This window comes from Sus scrofa, chromosome 10, assembly GCF_054392235.1.
Source record: "Sus scrofa isolate SSC_HxYL_T2T_F1_AM1 chromosome 10, Sscrofa_HxYL_maternal_Yorkshire_Landrace_v2.0, whole genome shotgun sequence".
Lineage (NCBI taxonomy): Eukaryota > Metazoa > Chordata > Mammalia > Artiodactyla > Suidae > Sus > Sus scrofa.
In genome coordinates this window covers 30,015,594-30,037,958 of record NC_139392.1, presented here as the reverse complement: position 1 = coordinate 30,037,958, position 22,365 = coordinate 30,015,594, and the positions used below count along the sequence as shown (strand labels likewise).

General features: G+C 50.2%; 1 protein-coding gene across 3 annotated transcripts in view; it reads left to right on the top strand.

The window, feature by feature from the left end:
• Positions 1–22,365, top strand: part of LOC146398908 (uncharacterized) — a 74,564-nt gene that overhangs the window by 45,996 nt on the left and 6,203 nt on the right. For 2 of the 3 annotated variants that reach the window (XM_084980831.1, XM_084980829.1), the window contains 11 exons: positions 6,087–6,277; positions 6,727–6,751; positions 8,950–8,997; positions 10,048–10,176; positions 12,233–12,453; positions 13,178–13,202; positions 16,250–16,300; positions 16,660–16,707; positions 18,270–18,490; positions 19,215–19,239; positions 22,287–22,337. In XM_084980831.1, coding sequence (XP_084836957.1) covers positions 6,736–6,751; positions 8,950–8,997; positions 10,048–10,176; positions 12,233–12,453; positions 13,178–13,202; positions 16,250–16,300; positions 16,660–16,707; positions 18,270–18,490; positions 19,215–19,239; positions 22,287–22,337 — 835 coding nt within the window. In that variant the 5' untranslated portion in view covers positions 6,087–6,277; positions 6,727–6,735. Of the gene's footprint in view, positions 1–1,082; positions 1,236–6,086; positions 6,278–6,726; positions 6,752–8,949; positions 8,998–10,047; positions 10,177–12,232; positions 12,454–13,177; positions 13,203–16,249; positions 16,301–16,659; positions 16,708–18,269; positions 18,491–19,214; positions 19,240–22,286; positions 22,338–22,365 lie in introns of those variants that run through there. The other variant, XM_084980830.1, reaches the window with a different exon arrangement.

The following is a 22,365-nucleotide window of genomic DNA, read 5'->3' as shown; positions in this document are numbered from 1 at the left end:
TGGGTGAGCCTAGAAAGTATTATGCTGAAGGCCACAGTCAGACAAATCAGGATACTATGTGATGTCCCTGATTTGTGCAGTCTAATACCCAAAACCAATGATCAAACACACCAAAGAGTAACAGACTCATAGATACAGGGAGGAAAAGAGGACTCCCATCTCCCTTGTTGTCCTATCAGAAGAGCGATGCATTTGGTCTCTCAATTTTAGATACTTGGGGAGAATCAGCCATGGCAGAGTTGTCTCTCACAGCCTCCCATACCTTACACCCTCCCTGCTTGGCTTGAAATATTGCAGTGCTCTCAGTTTTCTCCAGGAATTGTCTCATGTTCCATGTGGGCTGGTGCTCAGTTTGCTCTCGAGCCAGATTTCATGACACTGTCCCAGGCACTGGTGTGATGAGGGGTTGAATTTTGAGAAGAATACATTTCATCCTAGAACTTTGAGTTAGCTAAAGTTTGTTGCTTAGAAAATTATGAGATATGTGTTTTAAGGCAACCCACTGTTGAAAGTAGGGTGAGTCCTTGTTTCCTAACTGTTCAAGGCATAGTAAGTTTTGTACGTATACAATGACAGGGACACTGTTAATGAAGAACCAGTGGAAAGATAATGAAGTGTACAGATTGTTGCATCCAGAGAAAAATTCTACACACGGTCATTGAGTGAAGACTTTTGCAACTTGATGAACATATGCTTAGTGTGTGGCATTTTACAATTTAATTTCTATAACTACTCCTTTTCTTCTGGACAAATGTTACCTATGGAGTGTAAAAATGTCTGGTGCCTCAACTACCAGAAATGAGTGGAAATGGTATTTCCATCAAAAAATGGGAGCCCTTTTAAATCTCACCATGGTAGGATTTTGCAATTCCCCTAAACGTTGAAGACCCATTATATTTGGGGAGGTCTTTTTCTCTCCAGTAATGTCTTTTCAAAACAGAGAGTAATACTGTTTGATTGTAGGATGCAGTTTTTGAAATAAAATGTTGACCCTGTCCAGGGAAACGGCCACTAGGCTATATAGAGCAGGTGGACCCAGAGGGGGCAGAGTTGCCTTCCCTCTGAAAGTTCCAGGCCTCTGACCAGTTTCCACGGCAATGGAATGCTGCCCACGGAGCCTTGTGGTTCAACTGCCAGTCTGTGAGAAGAGACGTGTGTGTTGGCCACAGCTGGGAGGCTCTCCCCTTCACTGCTCAAGTGTCAGACGATGGGCAACCTTAGCTGTTGTTGCGGAGGTATGTTGCTACTGTTCTAAAGGCTGTTTCCTCAGATGGGTGGTTCATTTTGACTAAACATATTATCTCCATCTTTATCTCCATTGCCACCAGTCTCATCAGTCTCTCAAGCCATAGGTCTGTTATACAGGCTTGCTGTATGACTAAGGTATATCTTAATGCTCCGAGTGAGCCAACTGCCTCAAGTATTTTCCTAAATGTGAGAAAAGACTCGTGTCTCGTGGCAGTTTGAAACACGTTCTCCCAGAGCACAGAGACGGCAAACATGCCCCTCTGCCTTTTTCGAAGCACGAGGCCCTCGCTGTCAGCCCTGCAGTAGACATTCAAAAGAGGGACGTTACAGCGCCACTCTTCTCAGTGTACATGTCGATGTCTTAATGCACATGCTAGCAGTCCAAAGGCAGAGGAATTTCGATGGAGCAAGAAACGGGGATTTTTCAGGTTGGATTTCCCCGGGTTGATGAGGACTAGCCCACTGGCTCTTTGGGTGTTAGCTGGTAGTGTGGTGACAAGGGCCAGTGCCAGCAGGTTAGTGGGGTGAACATTGGGTAAGGAAAGGAAGGAAGGTCTCTCTGGTGATCCTCAGAGAGACCCAGGGTGGGGTCTTCAAGCTGAGGTCTGGAGGGGGTCTCTCTAGGAGGAGCACTGTCCCTGCCACTCTCAGGTCTAGAGAAGGATGAGGAGTGTCCAGAGTATAGAGTGGGTTTGGGTGACAGAAGACTTGCACTCTGGCCCATTGTCAGCCAGACCTTCGTCAAGGTTGCTCAGACTGGTGCTCTGATGCAACGTCAGTGAGACCTGGAGAGTCACAGATTTCCTTTCCTAACCCCGCCCCCCAGCAGGCACTCATCCGGATGGCCACCTCCCCAGTGAGTCCACAGGACTTGATCATCCAGGTGTGGTCTGCCGCAGGAAAGCTGATTCTTGCTAGAGCCGTCATGTGAACTTGAAGGTGTTTTGATCCCTGAGTCAAATTGGGGATCCAAGCAGACCGCTGTTCACATGAGGTGGTCAGCTGGTCACTGTGAAGGGCTGCCAAGGGAAGATTGGGGGAGGATGGGCCGAGTTGGGGTTTGTCTAGTCCTCCAGAGGAGCTCTTTTTGGATGAATGTTTGTATTTTGGGTTGTGGGTCAGAAGATAGAGGCAAAATGTTGGGTAAAGAATTGGACTGCTCTCCTGGCTCTGATATGTTCTCCAGGATCACCCCAGGACATCTTGGGGGCAGCAGGATTCAACAGAGAGAGAGAGAGAGAAAGTGGAGTTCTGGATTCAAGCAAGAGTCCAGGGCATGATCTCAGCGCCAAGCAGGCTTCAGTGGTTCAGGGGGATGTGTGACCTGAGGGAACCAACTGCACTCTTGTCCCAGATCTGCTCACACATGATTGGCGCGACTCTTGAGAAGATGCTCTAAGTTTCAGTGCTGTCCACTGGAAGATAGGGGTTCGAGCCCCTGTTTTGAACCCTCTTCCTCTAAAGTGGCATGATGTGCAGATCAGGGAACGTGACAGGAGACATTCTCCCTGAGCCATAAAGCCCCCTTCCCATGGAAAGGCCTTCTCCTGTTTGGTTCTTCCTCACTCTTTAATTATTGTCTGTATCTGGTCTATTTGGAATGTGGGTCTTTTTCTCTCACCTGTCTTGTGTTCTCAAGCAGAGAGTAACACTGTGTGGTTCTGGGATGCATTTTTTGAGACAACATGTTGACCCTGCACTGCCATCCCTGTCCGTAGAAAGACACATTAGTCTAGACAGAGCAGGTGGGCCCAGAGGGGGCAGAGTTGCCTTCCCTCTGAAAGTTCCAGGCCTTGACTGGTTGCCACAGCAATAGGATGATACCCACGGGGTCCTGCGGTCCAACTGCCACTCTGTGAGTGGAGAGGTGTGTGTTGGGCCACAACTGGGAGGCTCTCCCCTTCACCCCTCAAGAGTTGGACGATGGGCAACCTGAGCTGTTGTTGGGGAGGTATGTTGATACTGATCTAAAGGCTGTTCCATCAGATGGCATAGTTTACCCTGATGGAAAATGTTCTCTGATTTTTTTTTTTCATTTCCACCACTTCAATTTGTGTACAGAGATGTAAATCTCTTATACAGCCATTTTGTATTACTCTTAAGATTTTTAATTATTTCTTCCTGGTTGGGCGCCTCAATTTTTTTCTTAATTTATACAATACTCCTTCCTATTTCCCATGTACAAACCTTCTCCCATCACACTAACCCTGGTAATACCCTACTCTGCCTTTATTCAGTGCAGAGGGACCCTGATTCCATTCTTCAATACACATGATGGAAATGGGCATTTATAGCTCCACTCTTCTGAATGCACATATCAACGTCTGAAGCCACATAATTGCAATTTTTTTTTGTCCCTTTTGCTATTTCTTGGGCTGCTGCCACGGCATATGGAGGTTCCCAGGCTAGGGGTCGAATCGGAGCTGTAGCCGCCAGCCTACACCAGAGCCACAGCAACTCGGGATCCAATCCATATCTGCAACCTACACCACAGCTCAGAGCAATGCCGGATCTTTAACCCACTGAGCAAGGGCAGGGACCGAACCTGCAACCTCATGGTTCCTATTTGGATTCGTTAACCACTGCTCAACAACGGGAACTCCCAATAATTGCATTTTAAATGTAGAAATTGATTGTAAGGAGTGAAACTTGGATTTTCAAGTAGGATTTCCATGGGTTGATGATGATAAGCTCCCTGGGTAGTTGGCTATTCGCTGGTAGTGTGCTGAGAACACACAGTGCTGGTAGGTTCGTGGGGTGACCATTTGGTAACTGAGGGAAGGAGGGTCCGACTGGTGATCCACAGAGGGAGACTTAGGGTCAGGTCTTCAAGCTGAGAGTCTCTAAAGGGTCCCTTTTAGAGGATAGAAGACTATCCCTGCCACTGCAGGGTCTGAAGAAGGATGAGGAGTTTCCAGGGTACAGATTGGGTTTGGGTGAAGAATGACTTGAGCTCCTGCTCATTCTCAGCCAGACCTTGGTCCAGGCTGCAGAGGAGGAGCTCAGACTCCTATTGCTGTACAGCAGCAAGGGGTACAACATTGTCAGTCAACAGTATTTTCATCACAACAATTTTTTAAAGAAAATTGTGTGAGACATTGACAGTCAGAGATTTTAATTTACTAAACAGTCAGAGCACTGGCCCAGATGGTCTCCTCCCGAGTGAATTCCCAGGAACCTCTTATCCAGGCATGATTAGCTGAAGGGAAGCTCATTCTTGGCATTCAGTCGAGACTGTTCTAAGCTCTGAGCCATCTTGGGAGTGAAACAGACCCCTAGTCGCTGGAGGTTGTCAGCTGGTTGTCATGAAAGTGTAATGTGATGCAGTGGATGACATGAAGATTTGGGGGAGAATGCCTGGGTTGGAGTATCCACGGAGCCAGGGCAAAGCCTCGGTCCTTCAGAGGGGCTTTGTTTGGAGGAAAATGTTGGATTCAGATCAGGGATTAAAGCATGGAGACAAAGGGCTGGATAAGGGTTTGGACTGATGTCTTGGTTCAGCATCTCCTGCAGGGAAGGCATCAGAGCTTGCCCACTAAAACCTTGGGATGGGAGGACTTGTGGGAGAGTGAGAAGATCTCTTGATTCAAGGGTCCAGGGCATGGTCTTGGCCCTGAGCAGGTGTCCGGCCTTCAGGGTTCAGGGATTTCTGTCCTCAAGGAACCAACTACATTCTTGGCCCACATCCATCCTTCAACATTGCCGTGATTCTTGGCAAGTTAGTCTAAAGTTCAATGCCCTCTACTGTCAAATCAGGCTTACACTCTCTGGGTTGCACCCCCTTCGCCTGCAACCGGGCCAACTTGGGGATGAGAGGAGATGATGAGAGAGACGCTACATGACCTGGAAAGCTTCCTTCCCATGATGTTCTTCCATACTCTCTTGCTGTGGAGCTATTCAAACCCCCTCTTTTGATCCAACCAGCCCCAAGACTCAAGCTTATGCAGGTAGTCATTCAATGAAACCAATCCCAAATGTTAACAAGAGATCCGTGGATAAACCAAAGGCAGTATGAATCCACATAGGAATAAAATTCTACCGGAGAAAAAATTGTAATTATGTTAAATATGTTGCTACATGGATGATCCAAAATGAAACACACTTTTAACAATAGTGAAGTCAGACAGACACAGGAAAAGAAATATTGAACAATTCAACATATAGGCGGTAAGTAGATTAGGCAGATTGTCAAAGGTGGAAAGTAGAGAGGGCTAAGACTTGGCAGCAGGGCTGAAGGGGGAGTCATTGCTGAATGGGTGCAGAGGTCCTATAAGTTATGATGAGAAAGGTTGTTATGGACAGTGGTGCAAAGTACATGGCTTGTGAAGGCATGCCCGACCCCTGAATTTCCTATTGCCAAAGTATTCCAAAGAGAAGCATTATGTATCTAAGAAAAGAAAAGAGGTGAAACATCCCAGAGGATGGCGTGTGAACACAGGAGCACCCTGTGGGAAGAGTAGGGAAGCTGAAATGATCTCCTGCCATTTCAGAAGATGGAGGAATGTGGCTGGAGAGGAAAATGGGCAGGAGGATTCACGAGACTCTGTCATGGCAGCAGAGCCTGCATGCTCGTGTTGGCCATTTCTCAGATGGAGAATATGCCACGGAGAGGTTCCCTTTAGCAAGAGAGGCAGAGGCTCCCTTTCTCAGGTCTTTCAAGGTGCTCTCTGCCGTCCTTCAAAACGTTTACCCGGGAGGATGGGCCAAGAGAAGCTCCATCCATGCTTCATCCCACCCCCACCCCTTGACTCCCAGCCCATGTCCAGTCAGGTGTGGCACCCAGAGTACCTCCTGATCAGCATCACTGCCTTGCTGACAGTGACTGTGTGTCCCCCTAGAAACACACGACAATGTTGTGGAGGCCAGTGGGAGTGAGAAGACCGAAGAGGAGGCCCCAGCCAGGGAAAATGAGGAGGAGGAAGGCTCGCCCAATAACAAGGTGGAGGAGGAGGCCACAACAAGTGGAAATAACGAGGAGGAGTCCCCAGCCAGCGACAGGGCCGAGCAAGAAGCCCAGACTGCCCCCAAGGTAAGCTCACTTTTCATGATCTGAGATTTAAAAAGGTGCCTCCTTTCTTCTTGGATGTGCCTACTTCAGAAATGGAAATCGGAGGAAGTCCATTATAGAGGATATATGCAGATTCCTCTTTGAAGGGATGTTGAGTCAAAGTTTGGTACCAACCGATAACTCCTTGCAAGGGGCATTGGCAAAAGTGACCCTATCAGTTCTGCAGTGTATGGTAGGGAGCATTTTTCTTTGAAGAAGACCAAAATTTTTTTAAATGAACATGGCCTTGAGAGATCTTCCTTGAAAAGCTGGTGCCTTTTCCAAAGGTGTCTTTGCTGTCTTCTTTTGGGGAAACAGACTCAACTCTGCCTTCTGTCTGTGTGCCTGCGGTCCGCAACCACAGGAAGACCTGTGGCCACAGTGCAGAGGATGCTGTGACACTCACAGTGTTTTCTTTTCTCTCATCACAGGTGGATGGGATGGATGATGAAAGCCGTAAGTATTCTGGAACCCGGCTCTGCTGAGGAGAAGTCCAGGTGTTGAGGAAGGGCGGGGGGTGCTTTCCTGCCCCTTTGGTTGCAGAGACACCCTGATTCTGGGTTCCTCCTGGGAAAGGGGGTGAAGGATGGGGTGAAAGAGACTGACTTCCCACAAAAGGGCCATCCCAAGTCCTCGGGTCCCTGGAGGAAAGGAGGCTCTTTGTATGGTGGGGGTAGGTGTCCGGGAACATTGGGGGGTGTGCGTGTGAGGGCCTGTTGGTGTGATTGTGAACCAGTGTGAGTGGGTGTGTTTTGTGGGGAGTCACTTGTGCCTTAGCACCACATAGCTGTCCAGTTTCTCGTTGAACAGTCTCATGATGACCTCAGGCTAACTGTCCATTCCCTCATTCTCCCTGCACCCGCTGGGAGCAAGGTTTGGGGAAAAGGCTTTCCTTCCTCTGTTGGTCTTTCGTTTCCTCTTTTCTTCCCCCTCTGCTTGGTGCAGACTTTCATGCTGTTGTTTCAAATATGTGCCGTGAACTCGAGCCTCTTGAGGTTGTAAGTGTCCCGAGGGAGTGTTGTGAACGCTGTGCTCCCCCCGCACCTCCTGCCCACTCGGGGCAGCCACCCTTCCAGCCTCTGCTCAGGAGTGGTCTTTCAGACACCTCATGTGCATGACATCAGAGAGTCTTTGTCCTTCTGTGTCTGACTGGCTTCACTTGAAGTGATGTCCTCCAGCGAGTTCCTGTTGAGGCTCAGAGCTCATGAACCTGACCAGTACCTATGAGGACACGGGTTCGACCCTTGACCTTGCTCAGTGGGTTAAGGATCTGACTTTTCCCTGAGCCACGGTGTAGGTTGCAGACATGGCTCAGATCCCAAGTTGCTGTTGCTGTAGCATAGGCAAGCAGCTGTAGCTCTGATTCAGCTCCTAGCCTAGGAACCTCCAAATGCCTCAAGCGAGGCCCTAAAAAGACCAAAAGAAATGATATTGAGATTTTGATATGTGTTGTAGTGTACCTGCTGTTTTTTCATGTAGTATGAAATGTCAATGATATTCCGTCTTCCAATCTATTTTTTTTATTTTTCTGTATTTTTCAGGCCTTGCTCATGACATAATGAAGTTCCCAGGTGAGGGGTCAAATCTGAGCTATTTATGCCAAACTACACCAGAGCCACATCCACACCTACAACACACGTCTGTGACCTACACCACAGCTCAAATCAACACTGGACCCTTAACCCACTGAGTGAAGCCAGGGATTGAACCTGCTTCATCATGGATATTAGTTGGGTTCATTCCTGATGAGCCACAATGGGCACTCCTCCTTCCCCTCTGTGAACATGGAATGTCATTTGAATTCTTTGTGACTTATTCAATTCTTTCAGCAATGTTTTGTAGTTTTCAGTGTAAAAGTTGTTTCCTTTCTTAGAGCCCTGAGCCTGCTTTCCAGCTACTCCAGCAGCACCATGAGAAGGACAGGCTCGTGAAAACATTGGCGTGTCCCTCACTGCCTCTGCACTGAGCTCTGATTATGGCAGCACAGGTGTTGTGGGCCATACACAGCACCTCTGCTTACCCGTGGGTTCTGCTAGGAATCGGTCTAGAATGTCACCGTTGCCATCTCTCTTTGGGGGTCTGCAGGGCCTCCCAGAATTCCTGGCACAGGTTCATGAGCACAGGAGATACATACAGATGAATGATCAGGTCAGACCAGCCAACTGGTCTGCAGTAAAGCATGTCCGGGGAGGGGAGGTCATATCTTGCTCATCTTTGAATCTCCACCCTGAACACGATGCCTGATGTGGCAGTCACTGGCAGAGCACCTCTTTATACTTCATGGAATTCTGTAATAAATAGTGCAATCCATTCATATAAAACACAGCACCGTTCAATTGCTTACTCAGCTATCCCCTTTTCAGTGTGTGTAGAGGTGGAATTTCAGGTGTGTCAGTTTAGAGGTAGGAGCTATAAAGGGCCATAGAAGGAAGAAGTTGAAAGGTCATTCCTTCAGCACGTTGCTGTCCTTCGAATGTTGGCATCTGTGCTCACCTTGTGTGGAAGGGTCTCAGTCCATGGAGCAGAGGGAAGGTCTGGGAGCCTGGAGGAAAACCCAGGGTGATGCTCTGTAACCTGCAGTCACCTCAGGGAAGCAGGAGGAATGGGAGGGCCACTCTTTCTAACTCAATTCCCCGTGTGGTGTATTTCTACAGAGTCAGTGGTGGAGAGCATGAGCAGCCGCCAGGATGAGGAGGCTGCAGGTAGGGAAGAGCACGCAGCTGGGATCCAGTGGGAGAGGGTTCCTGGGAGCACCTGGGTTCCGCCTGCTGCCGGGAGAGGGAGGAAGTGGGGGATAGGACTTGGCGGGTGGGTGGGTGGGTGGGTGGCCTAATGAGTGGCACTCTGCTGTGGTGTTTTCCCCTGTGAAATGGATACCACGAAGAAGACTTGGGTCCCTGGTCTTTGTTGTGCTGTGTTTGTATTCCTCTCTCCTTTTCTTTGAGAGGGAGAATCGATTTTCCCTCCCAAAGCTGCTCCTTCCTGCTTTGGTCTCTGCCCGTTGTGCAAGTTTGCTCTGTGATTGGCACCGTGAGGGCCCAGTGCACAAGAGCTGTTGACTTGGTTTCCTTTATTGGCCTTGAGGGACCTGAAGTGGTGGCACCCAAAGCTCTCCTAGGCCCTTGACCCTGGAGACCAAGTTGGTCGAGTGAGTGTCAGGTGGTGGGTGAGAAGGCAGCTCTCTCACTCTGCATGTTCGGGATTTCTGACCTCCCTGTCCTATTGTGTCCTCACGGTGTGTCCTGAGGGAAGGGGCGTTCCCAGAGTTGGATGCCCAGAACAGGGAACTGAGGCACAGACAGATCTACATCTCCTTTTGTGGCATGTGTTTCTTCTACAGGGGATGTGAGGAGTTCCCTAGTGTCCTAGAGGCTAAAGATCGAGTGTTCGATCCCTTCCGTGGTGCAGAATCAAGTGCCTGGGTTGGGAACCACTGCATCCCCTGGGAGTGGTGACAATCAATCAGTCAACCAATGGGATTGACATCAGACCATTCTGCATGGTCATTATCTAGGTTGTCTCCGCTACCCAGAGGCATTTTCACACGAAACCTGTGTGGGGAGGTAATGTTTTGAAGTGCACCCCAAAGAGCAAGATCTTTCTAAGTAGAACTTGGATTCTGAAGGCTCTTCTGGGCGGCCGGGTGTTATGGGCTTTGAGGGCTTGGCCTGGGAGTCAATTATTAGTCATTTCCCTGTTATCTTCTGCAATCAGGATGTCACTCGTTCTCTCTGTTGTCATGTATTTTCCAGAATCTTGCTTTGGAAACCTAGGATCTTGCTTCAGGAGTCTGAGGGCAATTTTGTTCTTTACCACCTTGGCTGGAATAATCCCATGGTGGCCACACAACAGGGTGCACCCTGCCAATGAGCCAGATGAAGGTACTGTGGAACCTGACTCAATACATCCAGGCCTGAACAATGATTCTAGTTCATTCCGTGTTCCAAATTTCAGAACAAACTCTACAAATGCTACGCCACATCTTTCTTTTATTCCATGATGCAAATTCAAACGAACTAACTCGGAGTTCCCATCGTGGCGCAGTGGTTAATAAATCCGACTAGGAACCATGAGGTTGTGAGTTTGATCTCTGGCCTGGCTCAGTGGGTTAAGGATCCAGGGTTGCCGTGAGCCATGGTGTAGGTTGAAGATGTGGCTCGGATCCTGAGTTGCAGTGGCAGTGGTCACTGTAGGCCACTACAACTCTGATTAGACCCGTATCCTGGGAATCTCCATATGCTGAGGGAAGCAGGCCTAGAAAAGGCAAAATGACAAAAAAAGCAAAAAATAAATTGAATAACTCAGTTGGTAATTTCCCAACTATGGAAATAATGATTCATTTAAAATCGACATTTGGTTCCTGGTTAATAGCAAAGGTGACCTCACTCATTTTATGACATTTGCTGATATTTAACATTTCCAGTTGTAATAGATCCCTGCATGGAACCACATTTCCCAATTTGAAAACAATACTAGAAATGATTTAGAACAAGATTATATTAACAAGAAATGGTGGATATTACAGAAAGCTCCTCTAACCCATTCCTCCAATTTCCACCAATGACAACGTCCAGCACTGAATGGGGAACTCATGGTACACTGAGCAGCAAAAGATTCCTATAATTTTAATTAATGAAAAGTTCCCCATTTACATTCACATTCAGTTTTTGGGCTGTGCCAGTAGTTGAGGTTGGACACATGCAAAATATTAGGAGGCCCCAGTATGTTACCATAGAGAACGTGTACACTCCCATTTGTAGAATGACGTTATTCCCAACAGCAAAGAGATGAAACCAATCACAAATGACAAGAGATCAGGAGAGAGATCAAATGCGATATGTGAACAGAAGAGAACAGTATTCTACCGGAAACAAAAGTAAAATTTTAAATAGGATACCAAGAGGATGATCCAAAAAAAAAAACTAAGTACTGTTTGACCAAAAGTGAGGAGTTCCCATCATGGCGTGCCAGCAGTGAAACCGATTAGGAAGCATGAGATTGTGAGTTTGACCCCTGGCCACAATCAGGGGGATAAGGATCTGGTGATGCCGTGAGCTGTGGTGTAGGTGGCAGATGCAGCTGGGATCCTGCCTTGCTGTGGCTCTGACATAAAATGGCAGCTACGGCTCCTATTAGACCCCTAGCCTGGGAACCTCCATATGCCATGCGTGTGGTCCTAAGAAGCAACAAGTATCAATAGAAAAAAAAAATAGAGAAATCAGGCAGCACAGAGAAGGAAATATCGTGCAACTCAACATATAGGCGGTAACCAGACTCGGCAGAGTGTCAGAGATGGAAAGTAGAAATGGCCAAGACCTGGCAGCAGGGCTGAAGGGGGAGTCATTCCTGAATGGGTGCAGAGGTCCTATGAGTTATGATGAGAAAAGTTGTTATGGACAGTGGTGCAAAGTACATAGCATTGGGAAGGCCTGCTCTCCCCGTGAGTTTCCTATTGCCAAAGTATTCCAAAGAGAAGCATTATGTATCTAAGAAAAGAAAAGAGGCGAAACATCCCAGAGGATGGCGTGTGAACACAGGAGCACCCTGTGGGAAGAGTAGGGAAGCTGAAATGATCTCCTGCCATTTCAGAAGATGGAGGAATGTGGCTGGAGAGGAAAATGGGCAGGAGGATTCACGAGACTCTGTCATGGCAGCAGAGCCTGCATGCTCGTGTTGGCCATTTCTCAGATGGAGAATATGCCACGGAGAGGTTCCCTTTAGCAAGAGAGGCAGAGGCTCCCTTTCTCAGGTCTTTCAAGGTGCTCTCTGCCGTCCTTCAAAACGTTTACCCGGGAGGATGGGCCAAGAGAAGCTCCATCCGTGCTTCATCCCACCCCCACCCCTTGACTCTCAGCCCATGTCCAGTCAGGTGAGGTGCCCAGAGTACCTCCCGAGCAGCACCACCGCCTTGCTGACAGTGACTGTGTGTCCCCCTAGCAACCCTCGATGATGTTGTGGAGGCCGGCGGGAGTGAGAAGACGGAGGAAGAGGCCCTGGCTGGGGCAAATGAGGAGGAGGTGGGGCCGGGAACTGAGAAGGTGCAGGAGGAGGCTGCCTGCATTGACGAGGCAGAGGAGGAGGCAGGCCCATCCCTTGAAAATGACGAGGAGTCCCCAGCCAGCGACCTGGTTGAGCAGGAAGACCAGCTTGCCCCCAAGGTAAGCTCACCTTTCTTGATCGGAGATTTAAAAAGGTGCCTCCTTTCTTCTTGGATGTGCCTACTTCAGAAAAGGAAATCTGAGCAAGTCCATTATAGAGGATATATGCACATTCCTCTGTGGAGGAATGTTGAGTCAAAGTTTGGTACCAACCAATAACTCCTTCCAAGGGGCATTGGCAAAAGGGACCACATCAGTTCCCAAGTGTACATAGGGAGCATTTGTCTTTGAAGAAGCCTGAATGTTTTGTTTTGTTGTCTTTTTGCCTTTTCTAGGGCCACTCCTGTGGCATATGGAGGTTCCCAGGCTCAGGGTCAAACCAGAGCTGTAGCCACCGGCCTGCGCCAGAGCCACAGCAACGCGGGATCCGAGCAACGTCTGCAACCTACACCTCAGCTCACGGCAATGCCGGATCCTTAACCCACTGAGCAAGGCCAGGGATCGAACCCGCAACCTCATGGTTCCTGGTCGGATTCGTTAACCACTGTGCCACGACGGGAACTCCAAAGAAGCCTGAATGTTTTTTAAATGAACGTGGACTTGGGAGGTCTTCCATGAAAAGCTGGTGCCTTTTCCACAGGTGTCTTTGCTGTCTTCTTTTGGGGAAACAGACTCAACTCTGCCTTCTGTCTGTGTGCCTGCGGTCCGCAACCACAGGAAGACCTGTGGCCACAGTGCAGAGGATGCTGTGACACTCACAGTGTTTTCTTTTCTCTCATCACAGGTGGACGGGATGGACGATGAAAGCCGTAAGTATTCTGGAACCCGGCTCTGCTGAGGAGAAGTCCAGGTGTTGAGGAAGGGCGGGGGGTGCTTTCCTGCCCCTTTGGTTGCAGAGACACCCTGATTCTGGGTTCCTCCTGGGAAAGGGGGTGAAGGATGGGGTGAAAGAGACTGACTTCCCACAAAAGGGCCATCCCAAGTCCTCGGGTCCCTGGAGGAAAGGAGGCTCTTTGTATGGTGGGGGTAGGTGTCCGGGAACATTGGGGGGTGTGCGTGTGAGGGCCTGTTGGTGTGATTGTGAACCAGTGTGAGTGGGTGTGTTTTGTGGGGAGTCACTTGTGCCTTAGCACCACATAGCTGTCCAGTTTCTCGTTGAACAGTCTCATGATGACTGCAGGCTAACTGTCCATTCCCTCATTCTCCCTGCACCCGCTGGGAGCAAGGTTTGGGGAAAAGGCTTTCCTTCCTCTGTTGGTCTTTCGTTTCCTCTTTTCTTCCCCCTCTGCTTGGTGCAGACTTTCATGCTGTTGTTTCAAACATGTGCCATGAACTCGAGCCTCTTGAGGTTGTAAGTGTCCCGAGGAGTGTTGTGAACGCTGTGCTCCCCCCGCACCTCCTGCCCACTCGGGGCAGCCACCCTTCCAGCCTCTGCTCAGGAGTGGTCTTTCAGACACCTCATGTGCATGACATCAGAGAGTCTTTGTCCTTCTGTGTCTGACTGGCTTCACTTGAAGTGATGTCCTCCAGCGAGTTCCTGTTGAGGCTCAGAGCTCATGAACCTGACCAGTACCTATGAGGACACGGGTTCGACCCTTGGCCTTGCCCAGTGGGTGAAGTATCCCGCATTGCGGTGAGCTGCGGCAGAGGTCCCAGACGCGGCTGGTATCCAGCTTGGCTGTGGCTGTGGTGTCGGCCGGTGGCCACAGCTCTGATTTGCCGCCTCGCCTGGGAATTTCCATCTGCTGCGGGGGCAGCCCTCAAGCCCAAAAGTGAATCAGTCAATAATGTCCTGGAGTTCTCTGTGCATTGCTGCAATGGGTAGGGTTTCCTTCTTCTGTGACAACGGAATACCTTGCTATGGTCTGTATCCACCCCGTTGTCTTTCTCAGTCTGTGTGCCCGTGGACACTGGGGCTCTGTTTCTGTTGGGCTCTTGTGTATGGCGCTGCCGTGATCCTGGGATGGCAGGTCTCTTTACCCGACACTGATGGATCTTCCTTTACATGTCCATGCAGCAGTGGGATTGCAGGGTCCTGCCGTGGTGTTTCCCGTCCTGGCTGGCCCCGTTGACATTCCCTGCTACAGTGTCCAGAAGTCCCAGGCAGTCACATCTTCCCAAACATCTGTTCAGGTTTGAAAACACTCCGTGTCCTACCAGGTGGGAGGTGATACCTCGTGGTGCCTTTGCTTTGCCTTTCCATTGTGATAGGCGACTTTGGGAAACATGCCCTCTGTGTGCTGCTCTCTGTGGTCTTCTTGGACGGTGGGTCTCTCCCAGGCTTCCACTCATCTACAACTGAGGTATTTGCCTTTTGATTCAATTGATTTGTAGTTGTTTCCCATATATTCCAAATATGAGCCCCTGTTTCAAATACAAGATTTACAAATATCCTCTTCTGTAGGTTGTCTTTCCATTCAGTGGATTGTTAGACACTGTCCTTTCTGTTTGTTTCTATTTTAATGGAGGTACAGTGTTGTTTCACTCTCTGCTGTGGAGCAACGTTCCCCAGTCGTGTGTGTCCATTAACGTATGTTCCTTTTTTGATATTATTGCCGTCTGAGATCAGGTCGATTACAGGAGATTGGATCTCGTTCTCCGTGTGCTGCAACAGGAGGACCTTGTTGTCTCTCCATTCTCAATGCCGTAGTTGGCATCAACTGCCCCCAAACTCCCAGTCCGTGCCCTTCACAACCACAAGTCTGTTCTCTGCATCCGTGGGTTCTGTGGACAGGTTCCTTTGTGCCGTGCTTTAGATTCCACCTCTAAGTGAGATCAGGTGGTATCCGTCTTTCTCTTTGTCACGTACTTCACTTTGCACGAGAATCTCCCGATCCATCCCTATTGTTTTGAGTGGCATTGGTTTCTTCTTCGATTTTCTGGCTGAGTCGTGAATTCCATCATCTATGTGGACCACATCGTCATGAGCCATTCATCTGTCTGTGGACATGAGGTGGCTTCCCTGTCTTGGCTGTTGTGAACAGTGCTGCCATAAACATAGAGGGGCATATGTCTTTTTTCTGGATACATTTGTCCTGATATTTCCCAGGGTGCTCGGCTTGCTAGGTCGCATGCCCTGCTGTGTTCAGTTTTCGCAGGACCCTCCATGGTGTCTTCCATAGTGGTTGTACCAGTGTGCGTTCGCATCGGCAATGCTGGGGCGGGGGAGCCTTTTCTCCACCCGTATCTGCGACCGACACCAGAGCTCTCGGCAACGCTGGATCCTTAACCCCCTCAGCGAGGCCAGGGATCAACCCCGCAAGCTCGTGGTTCCTAGTCGGATTCGTTTCCGCTGTGCCCTGACGGGAACTCCTGGGTGGTTTCTTTGCTGTTGTTGTTGTGGAGGTGTATGAGTTTTCTTTATATATGTTTTGGAGGTGAACCTCACGGGCAGTGGTCCCTTTCTCCTCAGTGCTTCTGTAGAGCTGCTGTCCACAGTGTGCCAGCCACTGGCCAGAAGGAGCCATTTCTGCTTAATTGAGTTCAGTCAGTAGTTAGGTCTGCCTCTTGCAGTGAACAGAATAAAGCAGCCTATGGTTCACTCCCAGGGGCCACCACACAAGTGTGTCCATGCAGCTGGAATTTCAGGTGTGTCACCCTGGAGCTGAGGCCTCCAGATGGACTCGTAGAAGGGAGATGTGTAAGGCTCCATCCCTCAGCAGCCCACGATCTCTGAAGGTTTGCCACTGTGGCCAATGTTTTATGGAAGCTTCTGAGGCCGTAGAGCAGAGGGAAGTTCTGAGCACCCGGAGGACAAGCCAGGGTGGTGCTGTGTGGCCGCAAACAACCCTAAGTAGGGGATACGTGTGGGGGACAGGCTCTAACACCTTGATTCCTTATGTCTGTGTCTCTGCAGTATGTTTCATGGAGAGTCTGAGTGACAGCAACCATGATGAAAGTGATACAGGTAAGAACAGCTCTCAGGTAGGAGCCAATGGGAGAGGGATCCCGGGACACTTGGGTGACGCCTGCTGCTTGGAGTGTGGGGCAGGTGAGTCTGAAACTTAAAAACAGAAAGAAATTGATGTAAAGATGTTCACCGCCTACTTTAATAAGGAGAGGGAGCAGATATGAGATGCCTGAATGTTGGCATCTGTGCTCACCTTGTGTGGAAGGGTCTCAGTCCATGGAGCAGAGGGAGGGTCTGGGCACCTGGAGGAAAAACCAGGGTGATGCTCTGTACCCGTAGTCACCTCAGGGAAGCCGGAGAAACGGGAGGGCCACTCTTTCTAACTCCTTGATTCCCCTGATGGTGTGTTTCTACAGACTCAGTGGTGGAGAGCCTGAGCAGCCGCCAGGATGAGGAGGCTGCAGGTAGGGAAGAGCACGCAGCTGGGATCCAGTGGGAGAGGGTTCCTGGGAGCACCTGGGTTCCGCCTGCTGCCGGGAGAGGGAGGAAGTGGGGGATAGGACTTGGCGGGTGGGTGGGTGGGTGGCCTAATGAGTGGCACTCTGCTGTGGTGTTTTCCCCTGTGAAATGGATACCACGAAGAAGACTTGGGTCCCTGGTCTTTGTTGTGCTGTGTTTGTATTCCTCTCTCCTTTTCTTTGAGAGGGAGAATCGATTTTCCCTCCCAAAGCTGCTCCTTCCTGCTTTGGTCTCTGCCCGTTGTGCAAGTTTGCTCTGTGATTGGCACCGTGAGGGCCCAGTGCACAAGAGCTGTTGACTTGGTTTCCTTTATTGGCCTTGAGGGACCTGAAGTGGTGGCACCTGAAGTGGTGGCACCTTGACCCTGGAGACCAAGTTGGTCGAGTGAGTGTCAGGTGGTGGGTGAGAAGGCAGCTCTCTGGCTCTGCATGTTTGGGATTTCTGGCCTCCCTGTCCTATTGTGTCCTCACGGTGTGTCCTGAGGGAAGGGATGTTCGCAGAGTTGGATGAGTTAAAGGAGGCATACTTGGAGTTCCAGTGGTTAAGGAATCCAACTAGGAACCATGAGATTGCGGGTTCGATCGCTGGCCTCACTCAGTGAGTTAAGGATCCAGTAATGCCGTGAGCTGTGGTGTAGGTGGCAGATGCAGCTGGGATCCTGCCTTGCTGTGGCTCTGACATAAAATGGCAGCTACGGCTCCTATTAGACCCCTAGCCTGGGAACCTCCATATGGCATGTGTGTGGCCCTAAAAAGCAACAAGTATCAATAGAAAAAAAAATAGAGAAATCAGGCAGCACAGAGAAGGAAATATCGTGCAACTCAACATATAGGCGGTAACCAGACTCGGCAGAGTGTCAGAGATGGAAAGTAGAAATGGCCAAGACCTGGCAGCAGGGCTGAAGGGGGAGTCATTCCTGAATGGGTGCAGAGGTCCTATGAGTTATGATGAGAAAAGTTGTTATGGACAGTGGTGCAAAGTACATAGCATTGGGAAGGCCTGCTCTCCCCGTGAGTTTCCTATTGCCAAAGTATTCCAAAGAGAAGCATTATGTATCTAAGAAAAGAAAAGAGGCGAAACATCCCAGAGGATGGCGTGTGAACACAGGAGCACCCTGTGGGAAGAGTAGGGAAGCTGAAATGATCTCCTGCCATTTCAGAAGATGGAGGAATGTGGCTGGAGAGGAAAATGGGCAGGAGGATTCACGAGACTCTGTCATGGCAGCAGAGCCTGCATGCTCGTGTTGGCCATTTCTCAGATGGAGAATATGCCACGGAGAGGTTCCCTTTAGCAAGAGAGGCAGAGGCTCCCTTTCTCAGGTCTTTCAAGGTGCTCTCTGCCGTCCTTCAAAACGTTTACCCGGGAGGATGGGCCAAGAGAAGCTCCATCCGTGCTTCATCCCACCCCCACCCCTTGACTCTCAGCCCATGTCCAGTCAGGTGAGGTGCCCAGAGTACCTCCCGAGCAGCACCACCGCCTTGCTGACAGTGACTGTGTGTCCCCCTAGCAACCCTCGATGATGTTGTGGAGGCCGGCGGGAGTGAGAAGACGGAGGAAGAGGCCCTGGCTGGGGCAAATGAGGAGGAGGTGGGGCCGGGAACTGAGAAGGTGCAGGAGGAGGCTGCCTGCATTGACGAGGCAGAGGAGGAGGCAGGCCCATCCCTTGAAAATGACGAGGAGTCCCCAGCCAGCGACCTGGTTGAGCAGGAAGACCAGCTTGCCCCCAAGGTAAGCTCACCTTTCTTGATCGGAGATTTAAAAAGGTGCCTCCTTTCTTCTTGGATGTGCCTACTTCAGAAAAGGAAATCTGAGCAAGTCCATTATAGAGGATATATGCACATTCCTCTGTGGAGGAATGTTGAGTCAAAGTTTGGTACCAACCAATAACTCCTTCCAAGGGGCATTGGCAAAAGGGACCACATCAGTTCCCAAGTGTACATAGGGAGCATTTGTCTTTGAAGAAGCCTGAATGTTTTGTTTTGTTGTCTTTTTGCCTTTTCTAGGGCCACTCCTGTGGCATATGGAGGTTCCCAGGCTCAGGGTCAAACCAGAGCTGTAGCCACCGGCCTGCGCCAGAGCCACAGCAACGCGGGATCCGAGCAACGTCTGCAACCTACACCTCAGCTCACGGCAATGCCGGATCCTTAACCCACTGAGCAAGGCCAGGGATCGAACCCGCAACCTCATGGTTCCTGGTCGGATTCGTTAACCACTGTGCCACGACGGGAACTCCAAAGAAGCCTGAATGTTTTTTAAATGAACGTGGACTTGGGAGGTCTTCCATGAAAAGCTGGTGCCTTTTCCACAGGTGTCTTTGCTGTCTTCTTTTGGGGAAACAGACTCAACTCTGCCTTCTGTCTGTGTGCCTGCGGTCCGCAACCACAGGAAGACCTGTGGCCACAGTGCAGAGGATGCTGTGACACTCACAGTGTTTTCTTTTCTCTCATCACAGGTGGACGGGATGGACGATGAAAGCCGTAAGTATTCTGGAACCCGGCTCTGCTGAGGAGAAGTCCAGGTGTTGAGGAAGGGCGGGGGGTGCTTTCCTGCCCCTTTGGTTGCAGAGACACCCTGATTCTGGGTTCCTCCTGGGAAAGGGGGTGAAGGATGGGGTGAAAGAGACTGACTTCCCACAAAAGGGCCATCCCAAGTCCTCGGGTCCCTGGAGGAAAGGAGGCTCTTTGTATGGTGGGGGTAGGTGTCCGGGAACATTGGGGGGTGTGCGTGTGAGGGCCTGTTGGTGTGATTGTGAACCAGTGTGAGTGGGTGTGTTTTGTGGGGAGTCACTTGTGCCTTAGCACCACATAGCTGTCCAGTTTCTCGTTGAACAGTCTCATGATGACCGCAGGCTAACTGTCCATTCCCTCATTCTCCCTGCACCCGCTGGGAGCAAGGTTTGGGGAAAAGGCTTTCCTTCCTCTGTTGGTCTTTCGTTTCCTCTTTTCTTCCCCCTCTGCTTGGTGCAGACTTTCATGCTGTTGTTTCAAACATGTGCCATGAACTCGAGCCTCTTGAGGTTGTAAGTGTCCCGAGGAGTGTTGTGAACGCTGTGCTCCCCCCGCACCTCCTGCCCACTCGGGGCAGCCACCCTTCCAGCCTCTGCTCAGGAGTGGTCTTTCAGACACCTCATGTGCATGACATCAGAGAGTCTTTGTCCTTCTGTGTCTGACTGGCTTCACTTGAAGTGATGTCCTCCAGCGAGTTCCTGTTGAGGCTCAGAGCTCATGAACCTGACCAGTACCTGTGAGGACACAGGTTCGACCCTTGGCCTTGCCCAGTGGGTGAAGAATCCCGCATTGCGGTGAGCTGCGGCAGAGGTCCCAGACGCGGCTGGTATCCAGCTTGGCTGTGGCTGTGGTGTAGGCCGGTGGCCACAGCTCTGATTTGCCGCCTCGCCTGGGAATTTCCATCTGCTGCGGGGGCAGCCCTCAAGCCCAAAAGTGAATCAGTCAATAATGTCCTGGAGTTCTCTGTGCATTGCTGCAATGGGTAGGGTTTCCTTCTTCTGTGACAACGGAATACCTTGCTATGGTCTGTATCCACCCCGTTGTCTTTCTCAGTCTGTGTGCCCGTGGACACTGGGGCTCTGTTTCTGTTGGGCTCTTGTGTATGGCGCTGCCGTGATCCTGGGATGGCAGGTCTCTTTACCCGACACTGATGGATCTTCCTTTACATGTCCATGCAGCAGTGGGATTGCAGGGTCCTGCCGTGGTGTTTCCCGTCCTGGCTGGCCCCGTTGACATTCCCTGCTACAGTGTCCAGAAGTCCCAGGCAGTCACATCTTCCCAAACATCTGTTCAGGTTTGAAAACACTCCGTGTCCTACCAGGTGGGAGGTGATACCTCGTGGTGCCTTTGCTTTGCCTTTCCATTGTGATAGGCGACTTTGGGAAACATGCCCTCTGTGTGCTGCTCTCTGTGGTCTTCTTGGACGGTGGGTCTCTCCCAGGCTTCCACTCATCTACAACTGAGGTATTTGCCTTTTGATTCAATTGATTTGTAGTTGTTTCCCATATATTCCAAATATGAGCCCCTGTTTCAAATACAAGATTTACAAATATCCTCTTCTGTAGGTTGTCTTTCCATTCAGTGGATTGTTAGACACTGTCCTTTCTGTTTGTTTCTATTTTAATGGAGGTACAGTGTTGTTTCACTCTCTGCTGTGGAGCAACGTTCCCCAGTCGTGTGTGTCCATTAACGTATGTTCCTTTTTTGATATTATTGCCGTCTGAGATCAGGTCGATTACAGGAGATTGGATCTCGTTCTCCGTGTGCTGCAACAGGAGGACCTTGTTGTCTCTCCATTCTCAATGCCGTAGTTGGCATCAACTGCCCCCAAACTCCCAGTCCGTGCCCTTCACAACCACAAGTCTGTTCTCTGCATCCGTGGGTTCTGTGGACAGGTTCCTTTGTGCCGTGCTTTAGATTCCACCTCTAAGTGAGATCAGGTGGTATCCGTCTTTCTCTTTGTCACGTACTTCACTTTGCACGAGAATCTCCCGATCCATCCCTATTGTTTTGAGTGGCATTGGTTTCTTCTTCGATTTTCTGGCTGAGTCGTGAATTCCATCATCTATGTGGACCACATCGTCATGAGCCATTCATCTGTCTGTGGACATGAGGTGGCTTCCCTGTCTTGGCTGTTGTGAACAGTGCTGCCATAAACATAGAGGGGCATATGTCTTTTTCCTGGATACATTTGTCCTGATATTTCCCAGGGTGCTCGGCTTGCTAGGTCGCATGCCCTGCTGTGTTCAGTTTTTGCAGGACCCTCCATGGTGTCTTCCATAGTGGTTGTACCAGTGTACGTTCGCATCGGCAATGCTGGGGCGGGGGAGCCTTTTCTCCACCCGTATCTGCGACCGACACCAGAGCTCTCGGCAACGCTGGATCCTTAACCCCCTCAGCGAGGCCAGGGATCAACCCCGCAAGCTCGTGGTTCCTAGTCGGATTCGTTTCCGCTGTGCCCTGACGGGAACTCCTGGGTGGTTTCTTTGCTGTTGTTGTTGTGGAGGTGTATGAGTTTTCTTTATATATGTTTTGGAGGTGAACCTCACGGGCAGTGGTCCCTTTCTCCTCAGTGCTTCTGTAGAGCTGCTGTCCACAGTGTGCCAGCCACTGGCCAGAAGGAGCCATTTCTGCTTAATTGAGTTCAGTCAGTAGTTAGGTCTGCCTCTTGCAGTGAACAGAATAAAGCAGCCTATGGTTCACTCCCAGGGGCCACCACACAAGTGTGTCCATGCAGCTGGAATTTCAGGTGTGTCACCCTGGAGCTGAGGCCTCCAGATGGACTCGTAGAAGGGAGATGTGTAAGGCTCCATCCCTCAGCAGCCCACGATCTCTGAAGGTTTGCCACTGTGGCCAATGTTTTATGGAAGCTTCTGAGGCCGTAGAGCAGAGGGAAGTTCTGAGCACACGGAGGACAAGCCAGGGTGGTGCTGTGTGGCCGCAAACAACCCTAAGTAGGGGATACGTGTGGGGGACAGGCTCTAACACCTTGATTCCTTATGTCTGTGTCTCTGCAGTATGTTTCATGGAGAGTCTGAGTGACAGCAACCATGATGAAAGTGATACAGGTAAGAACAGCTCTCAGGTAGGAGCCAA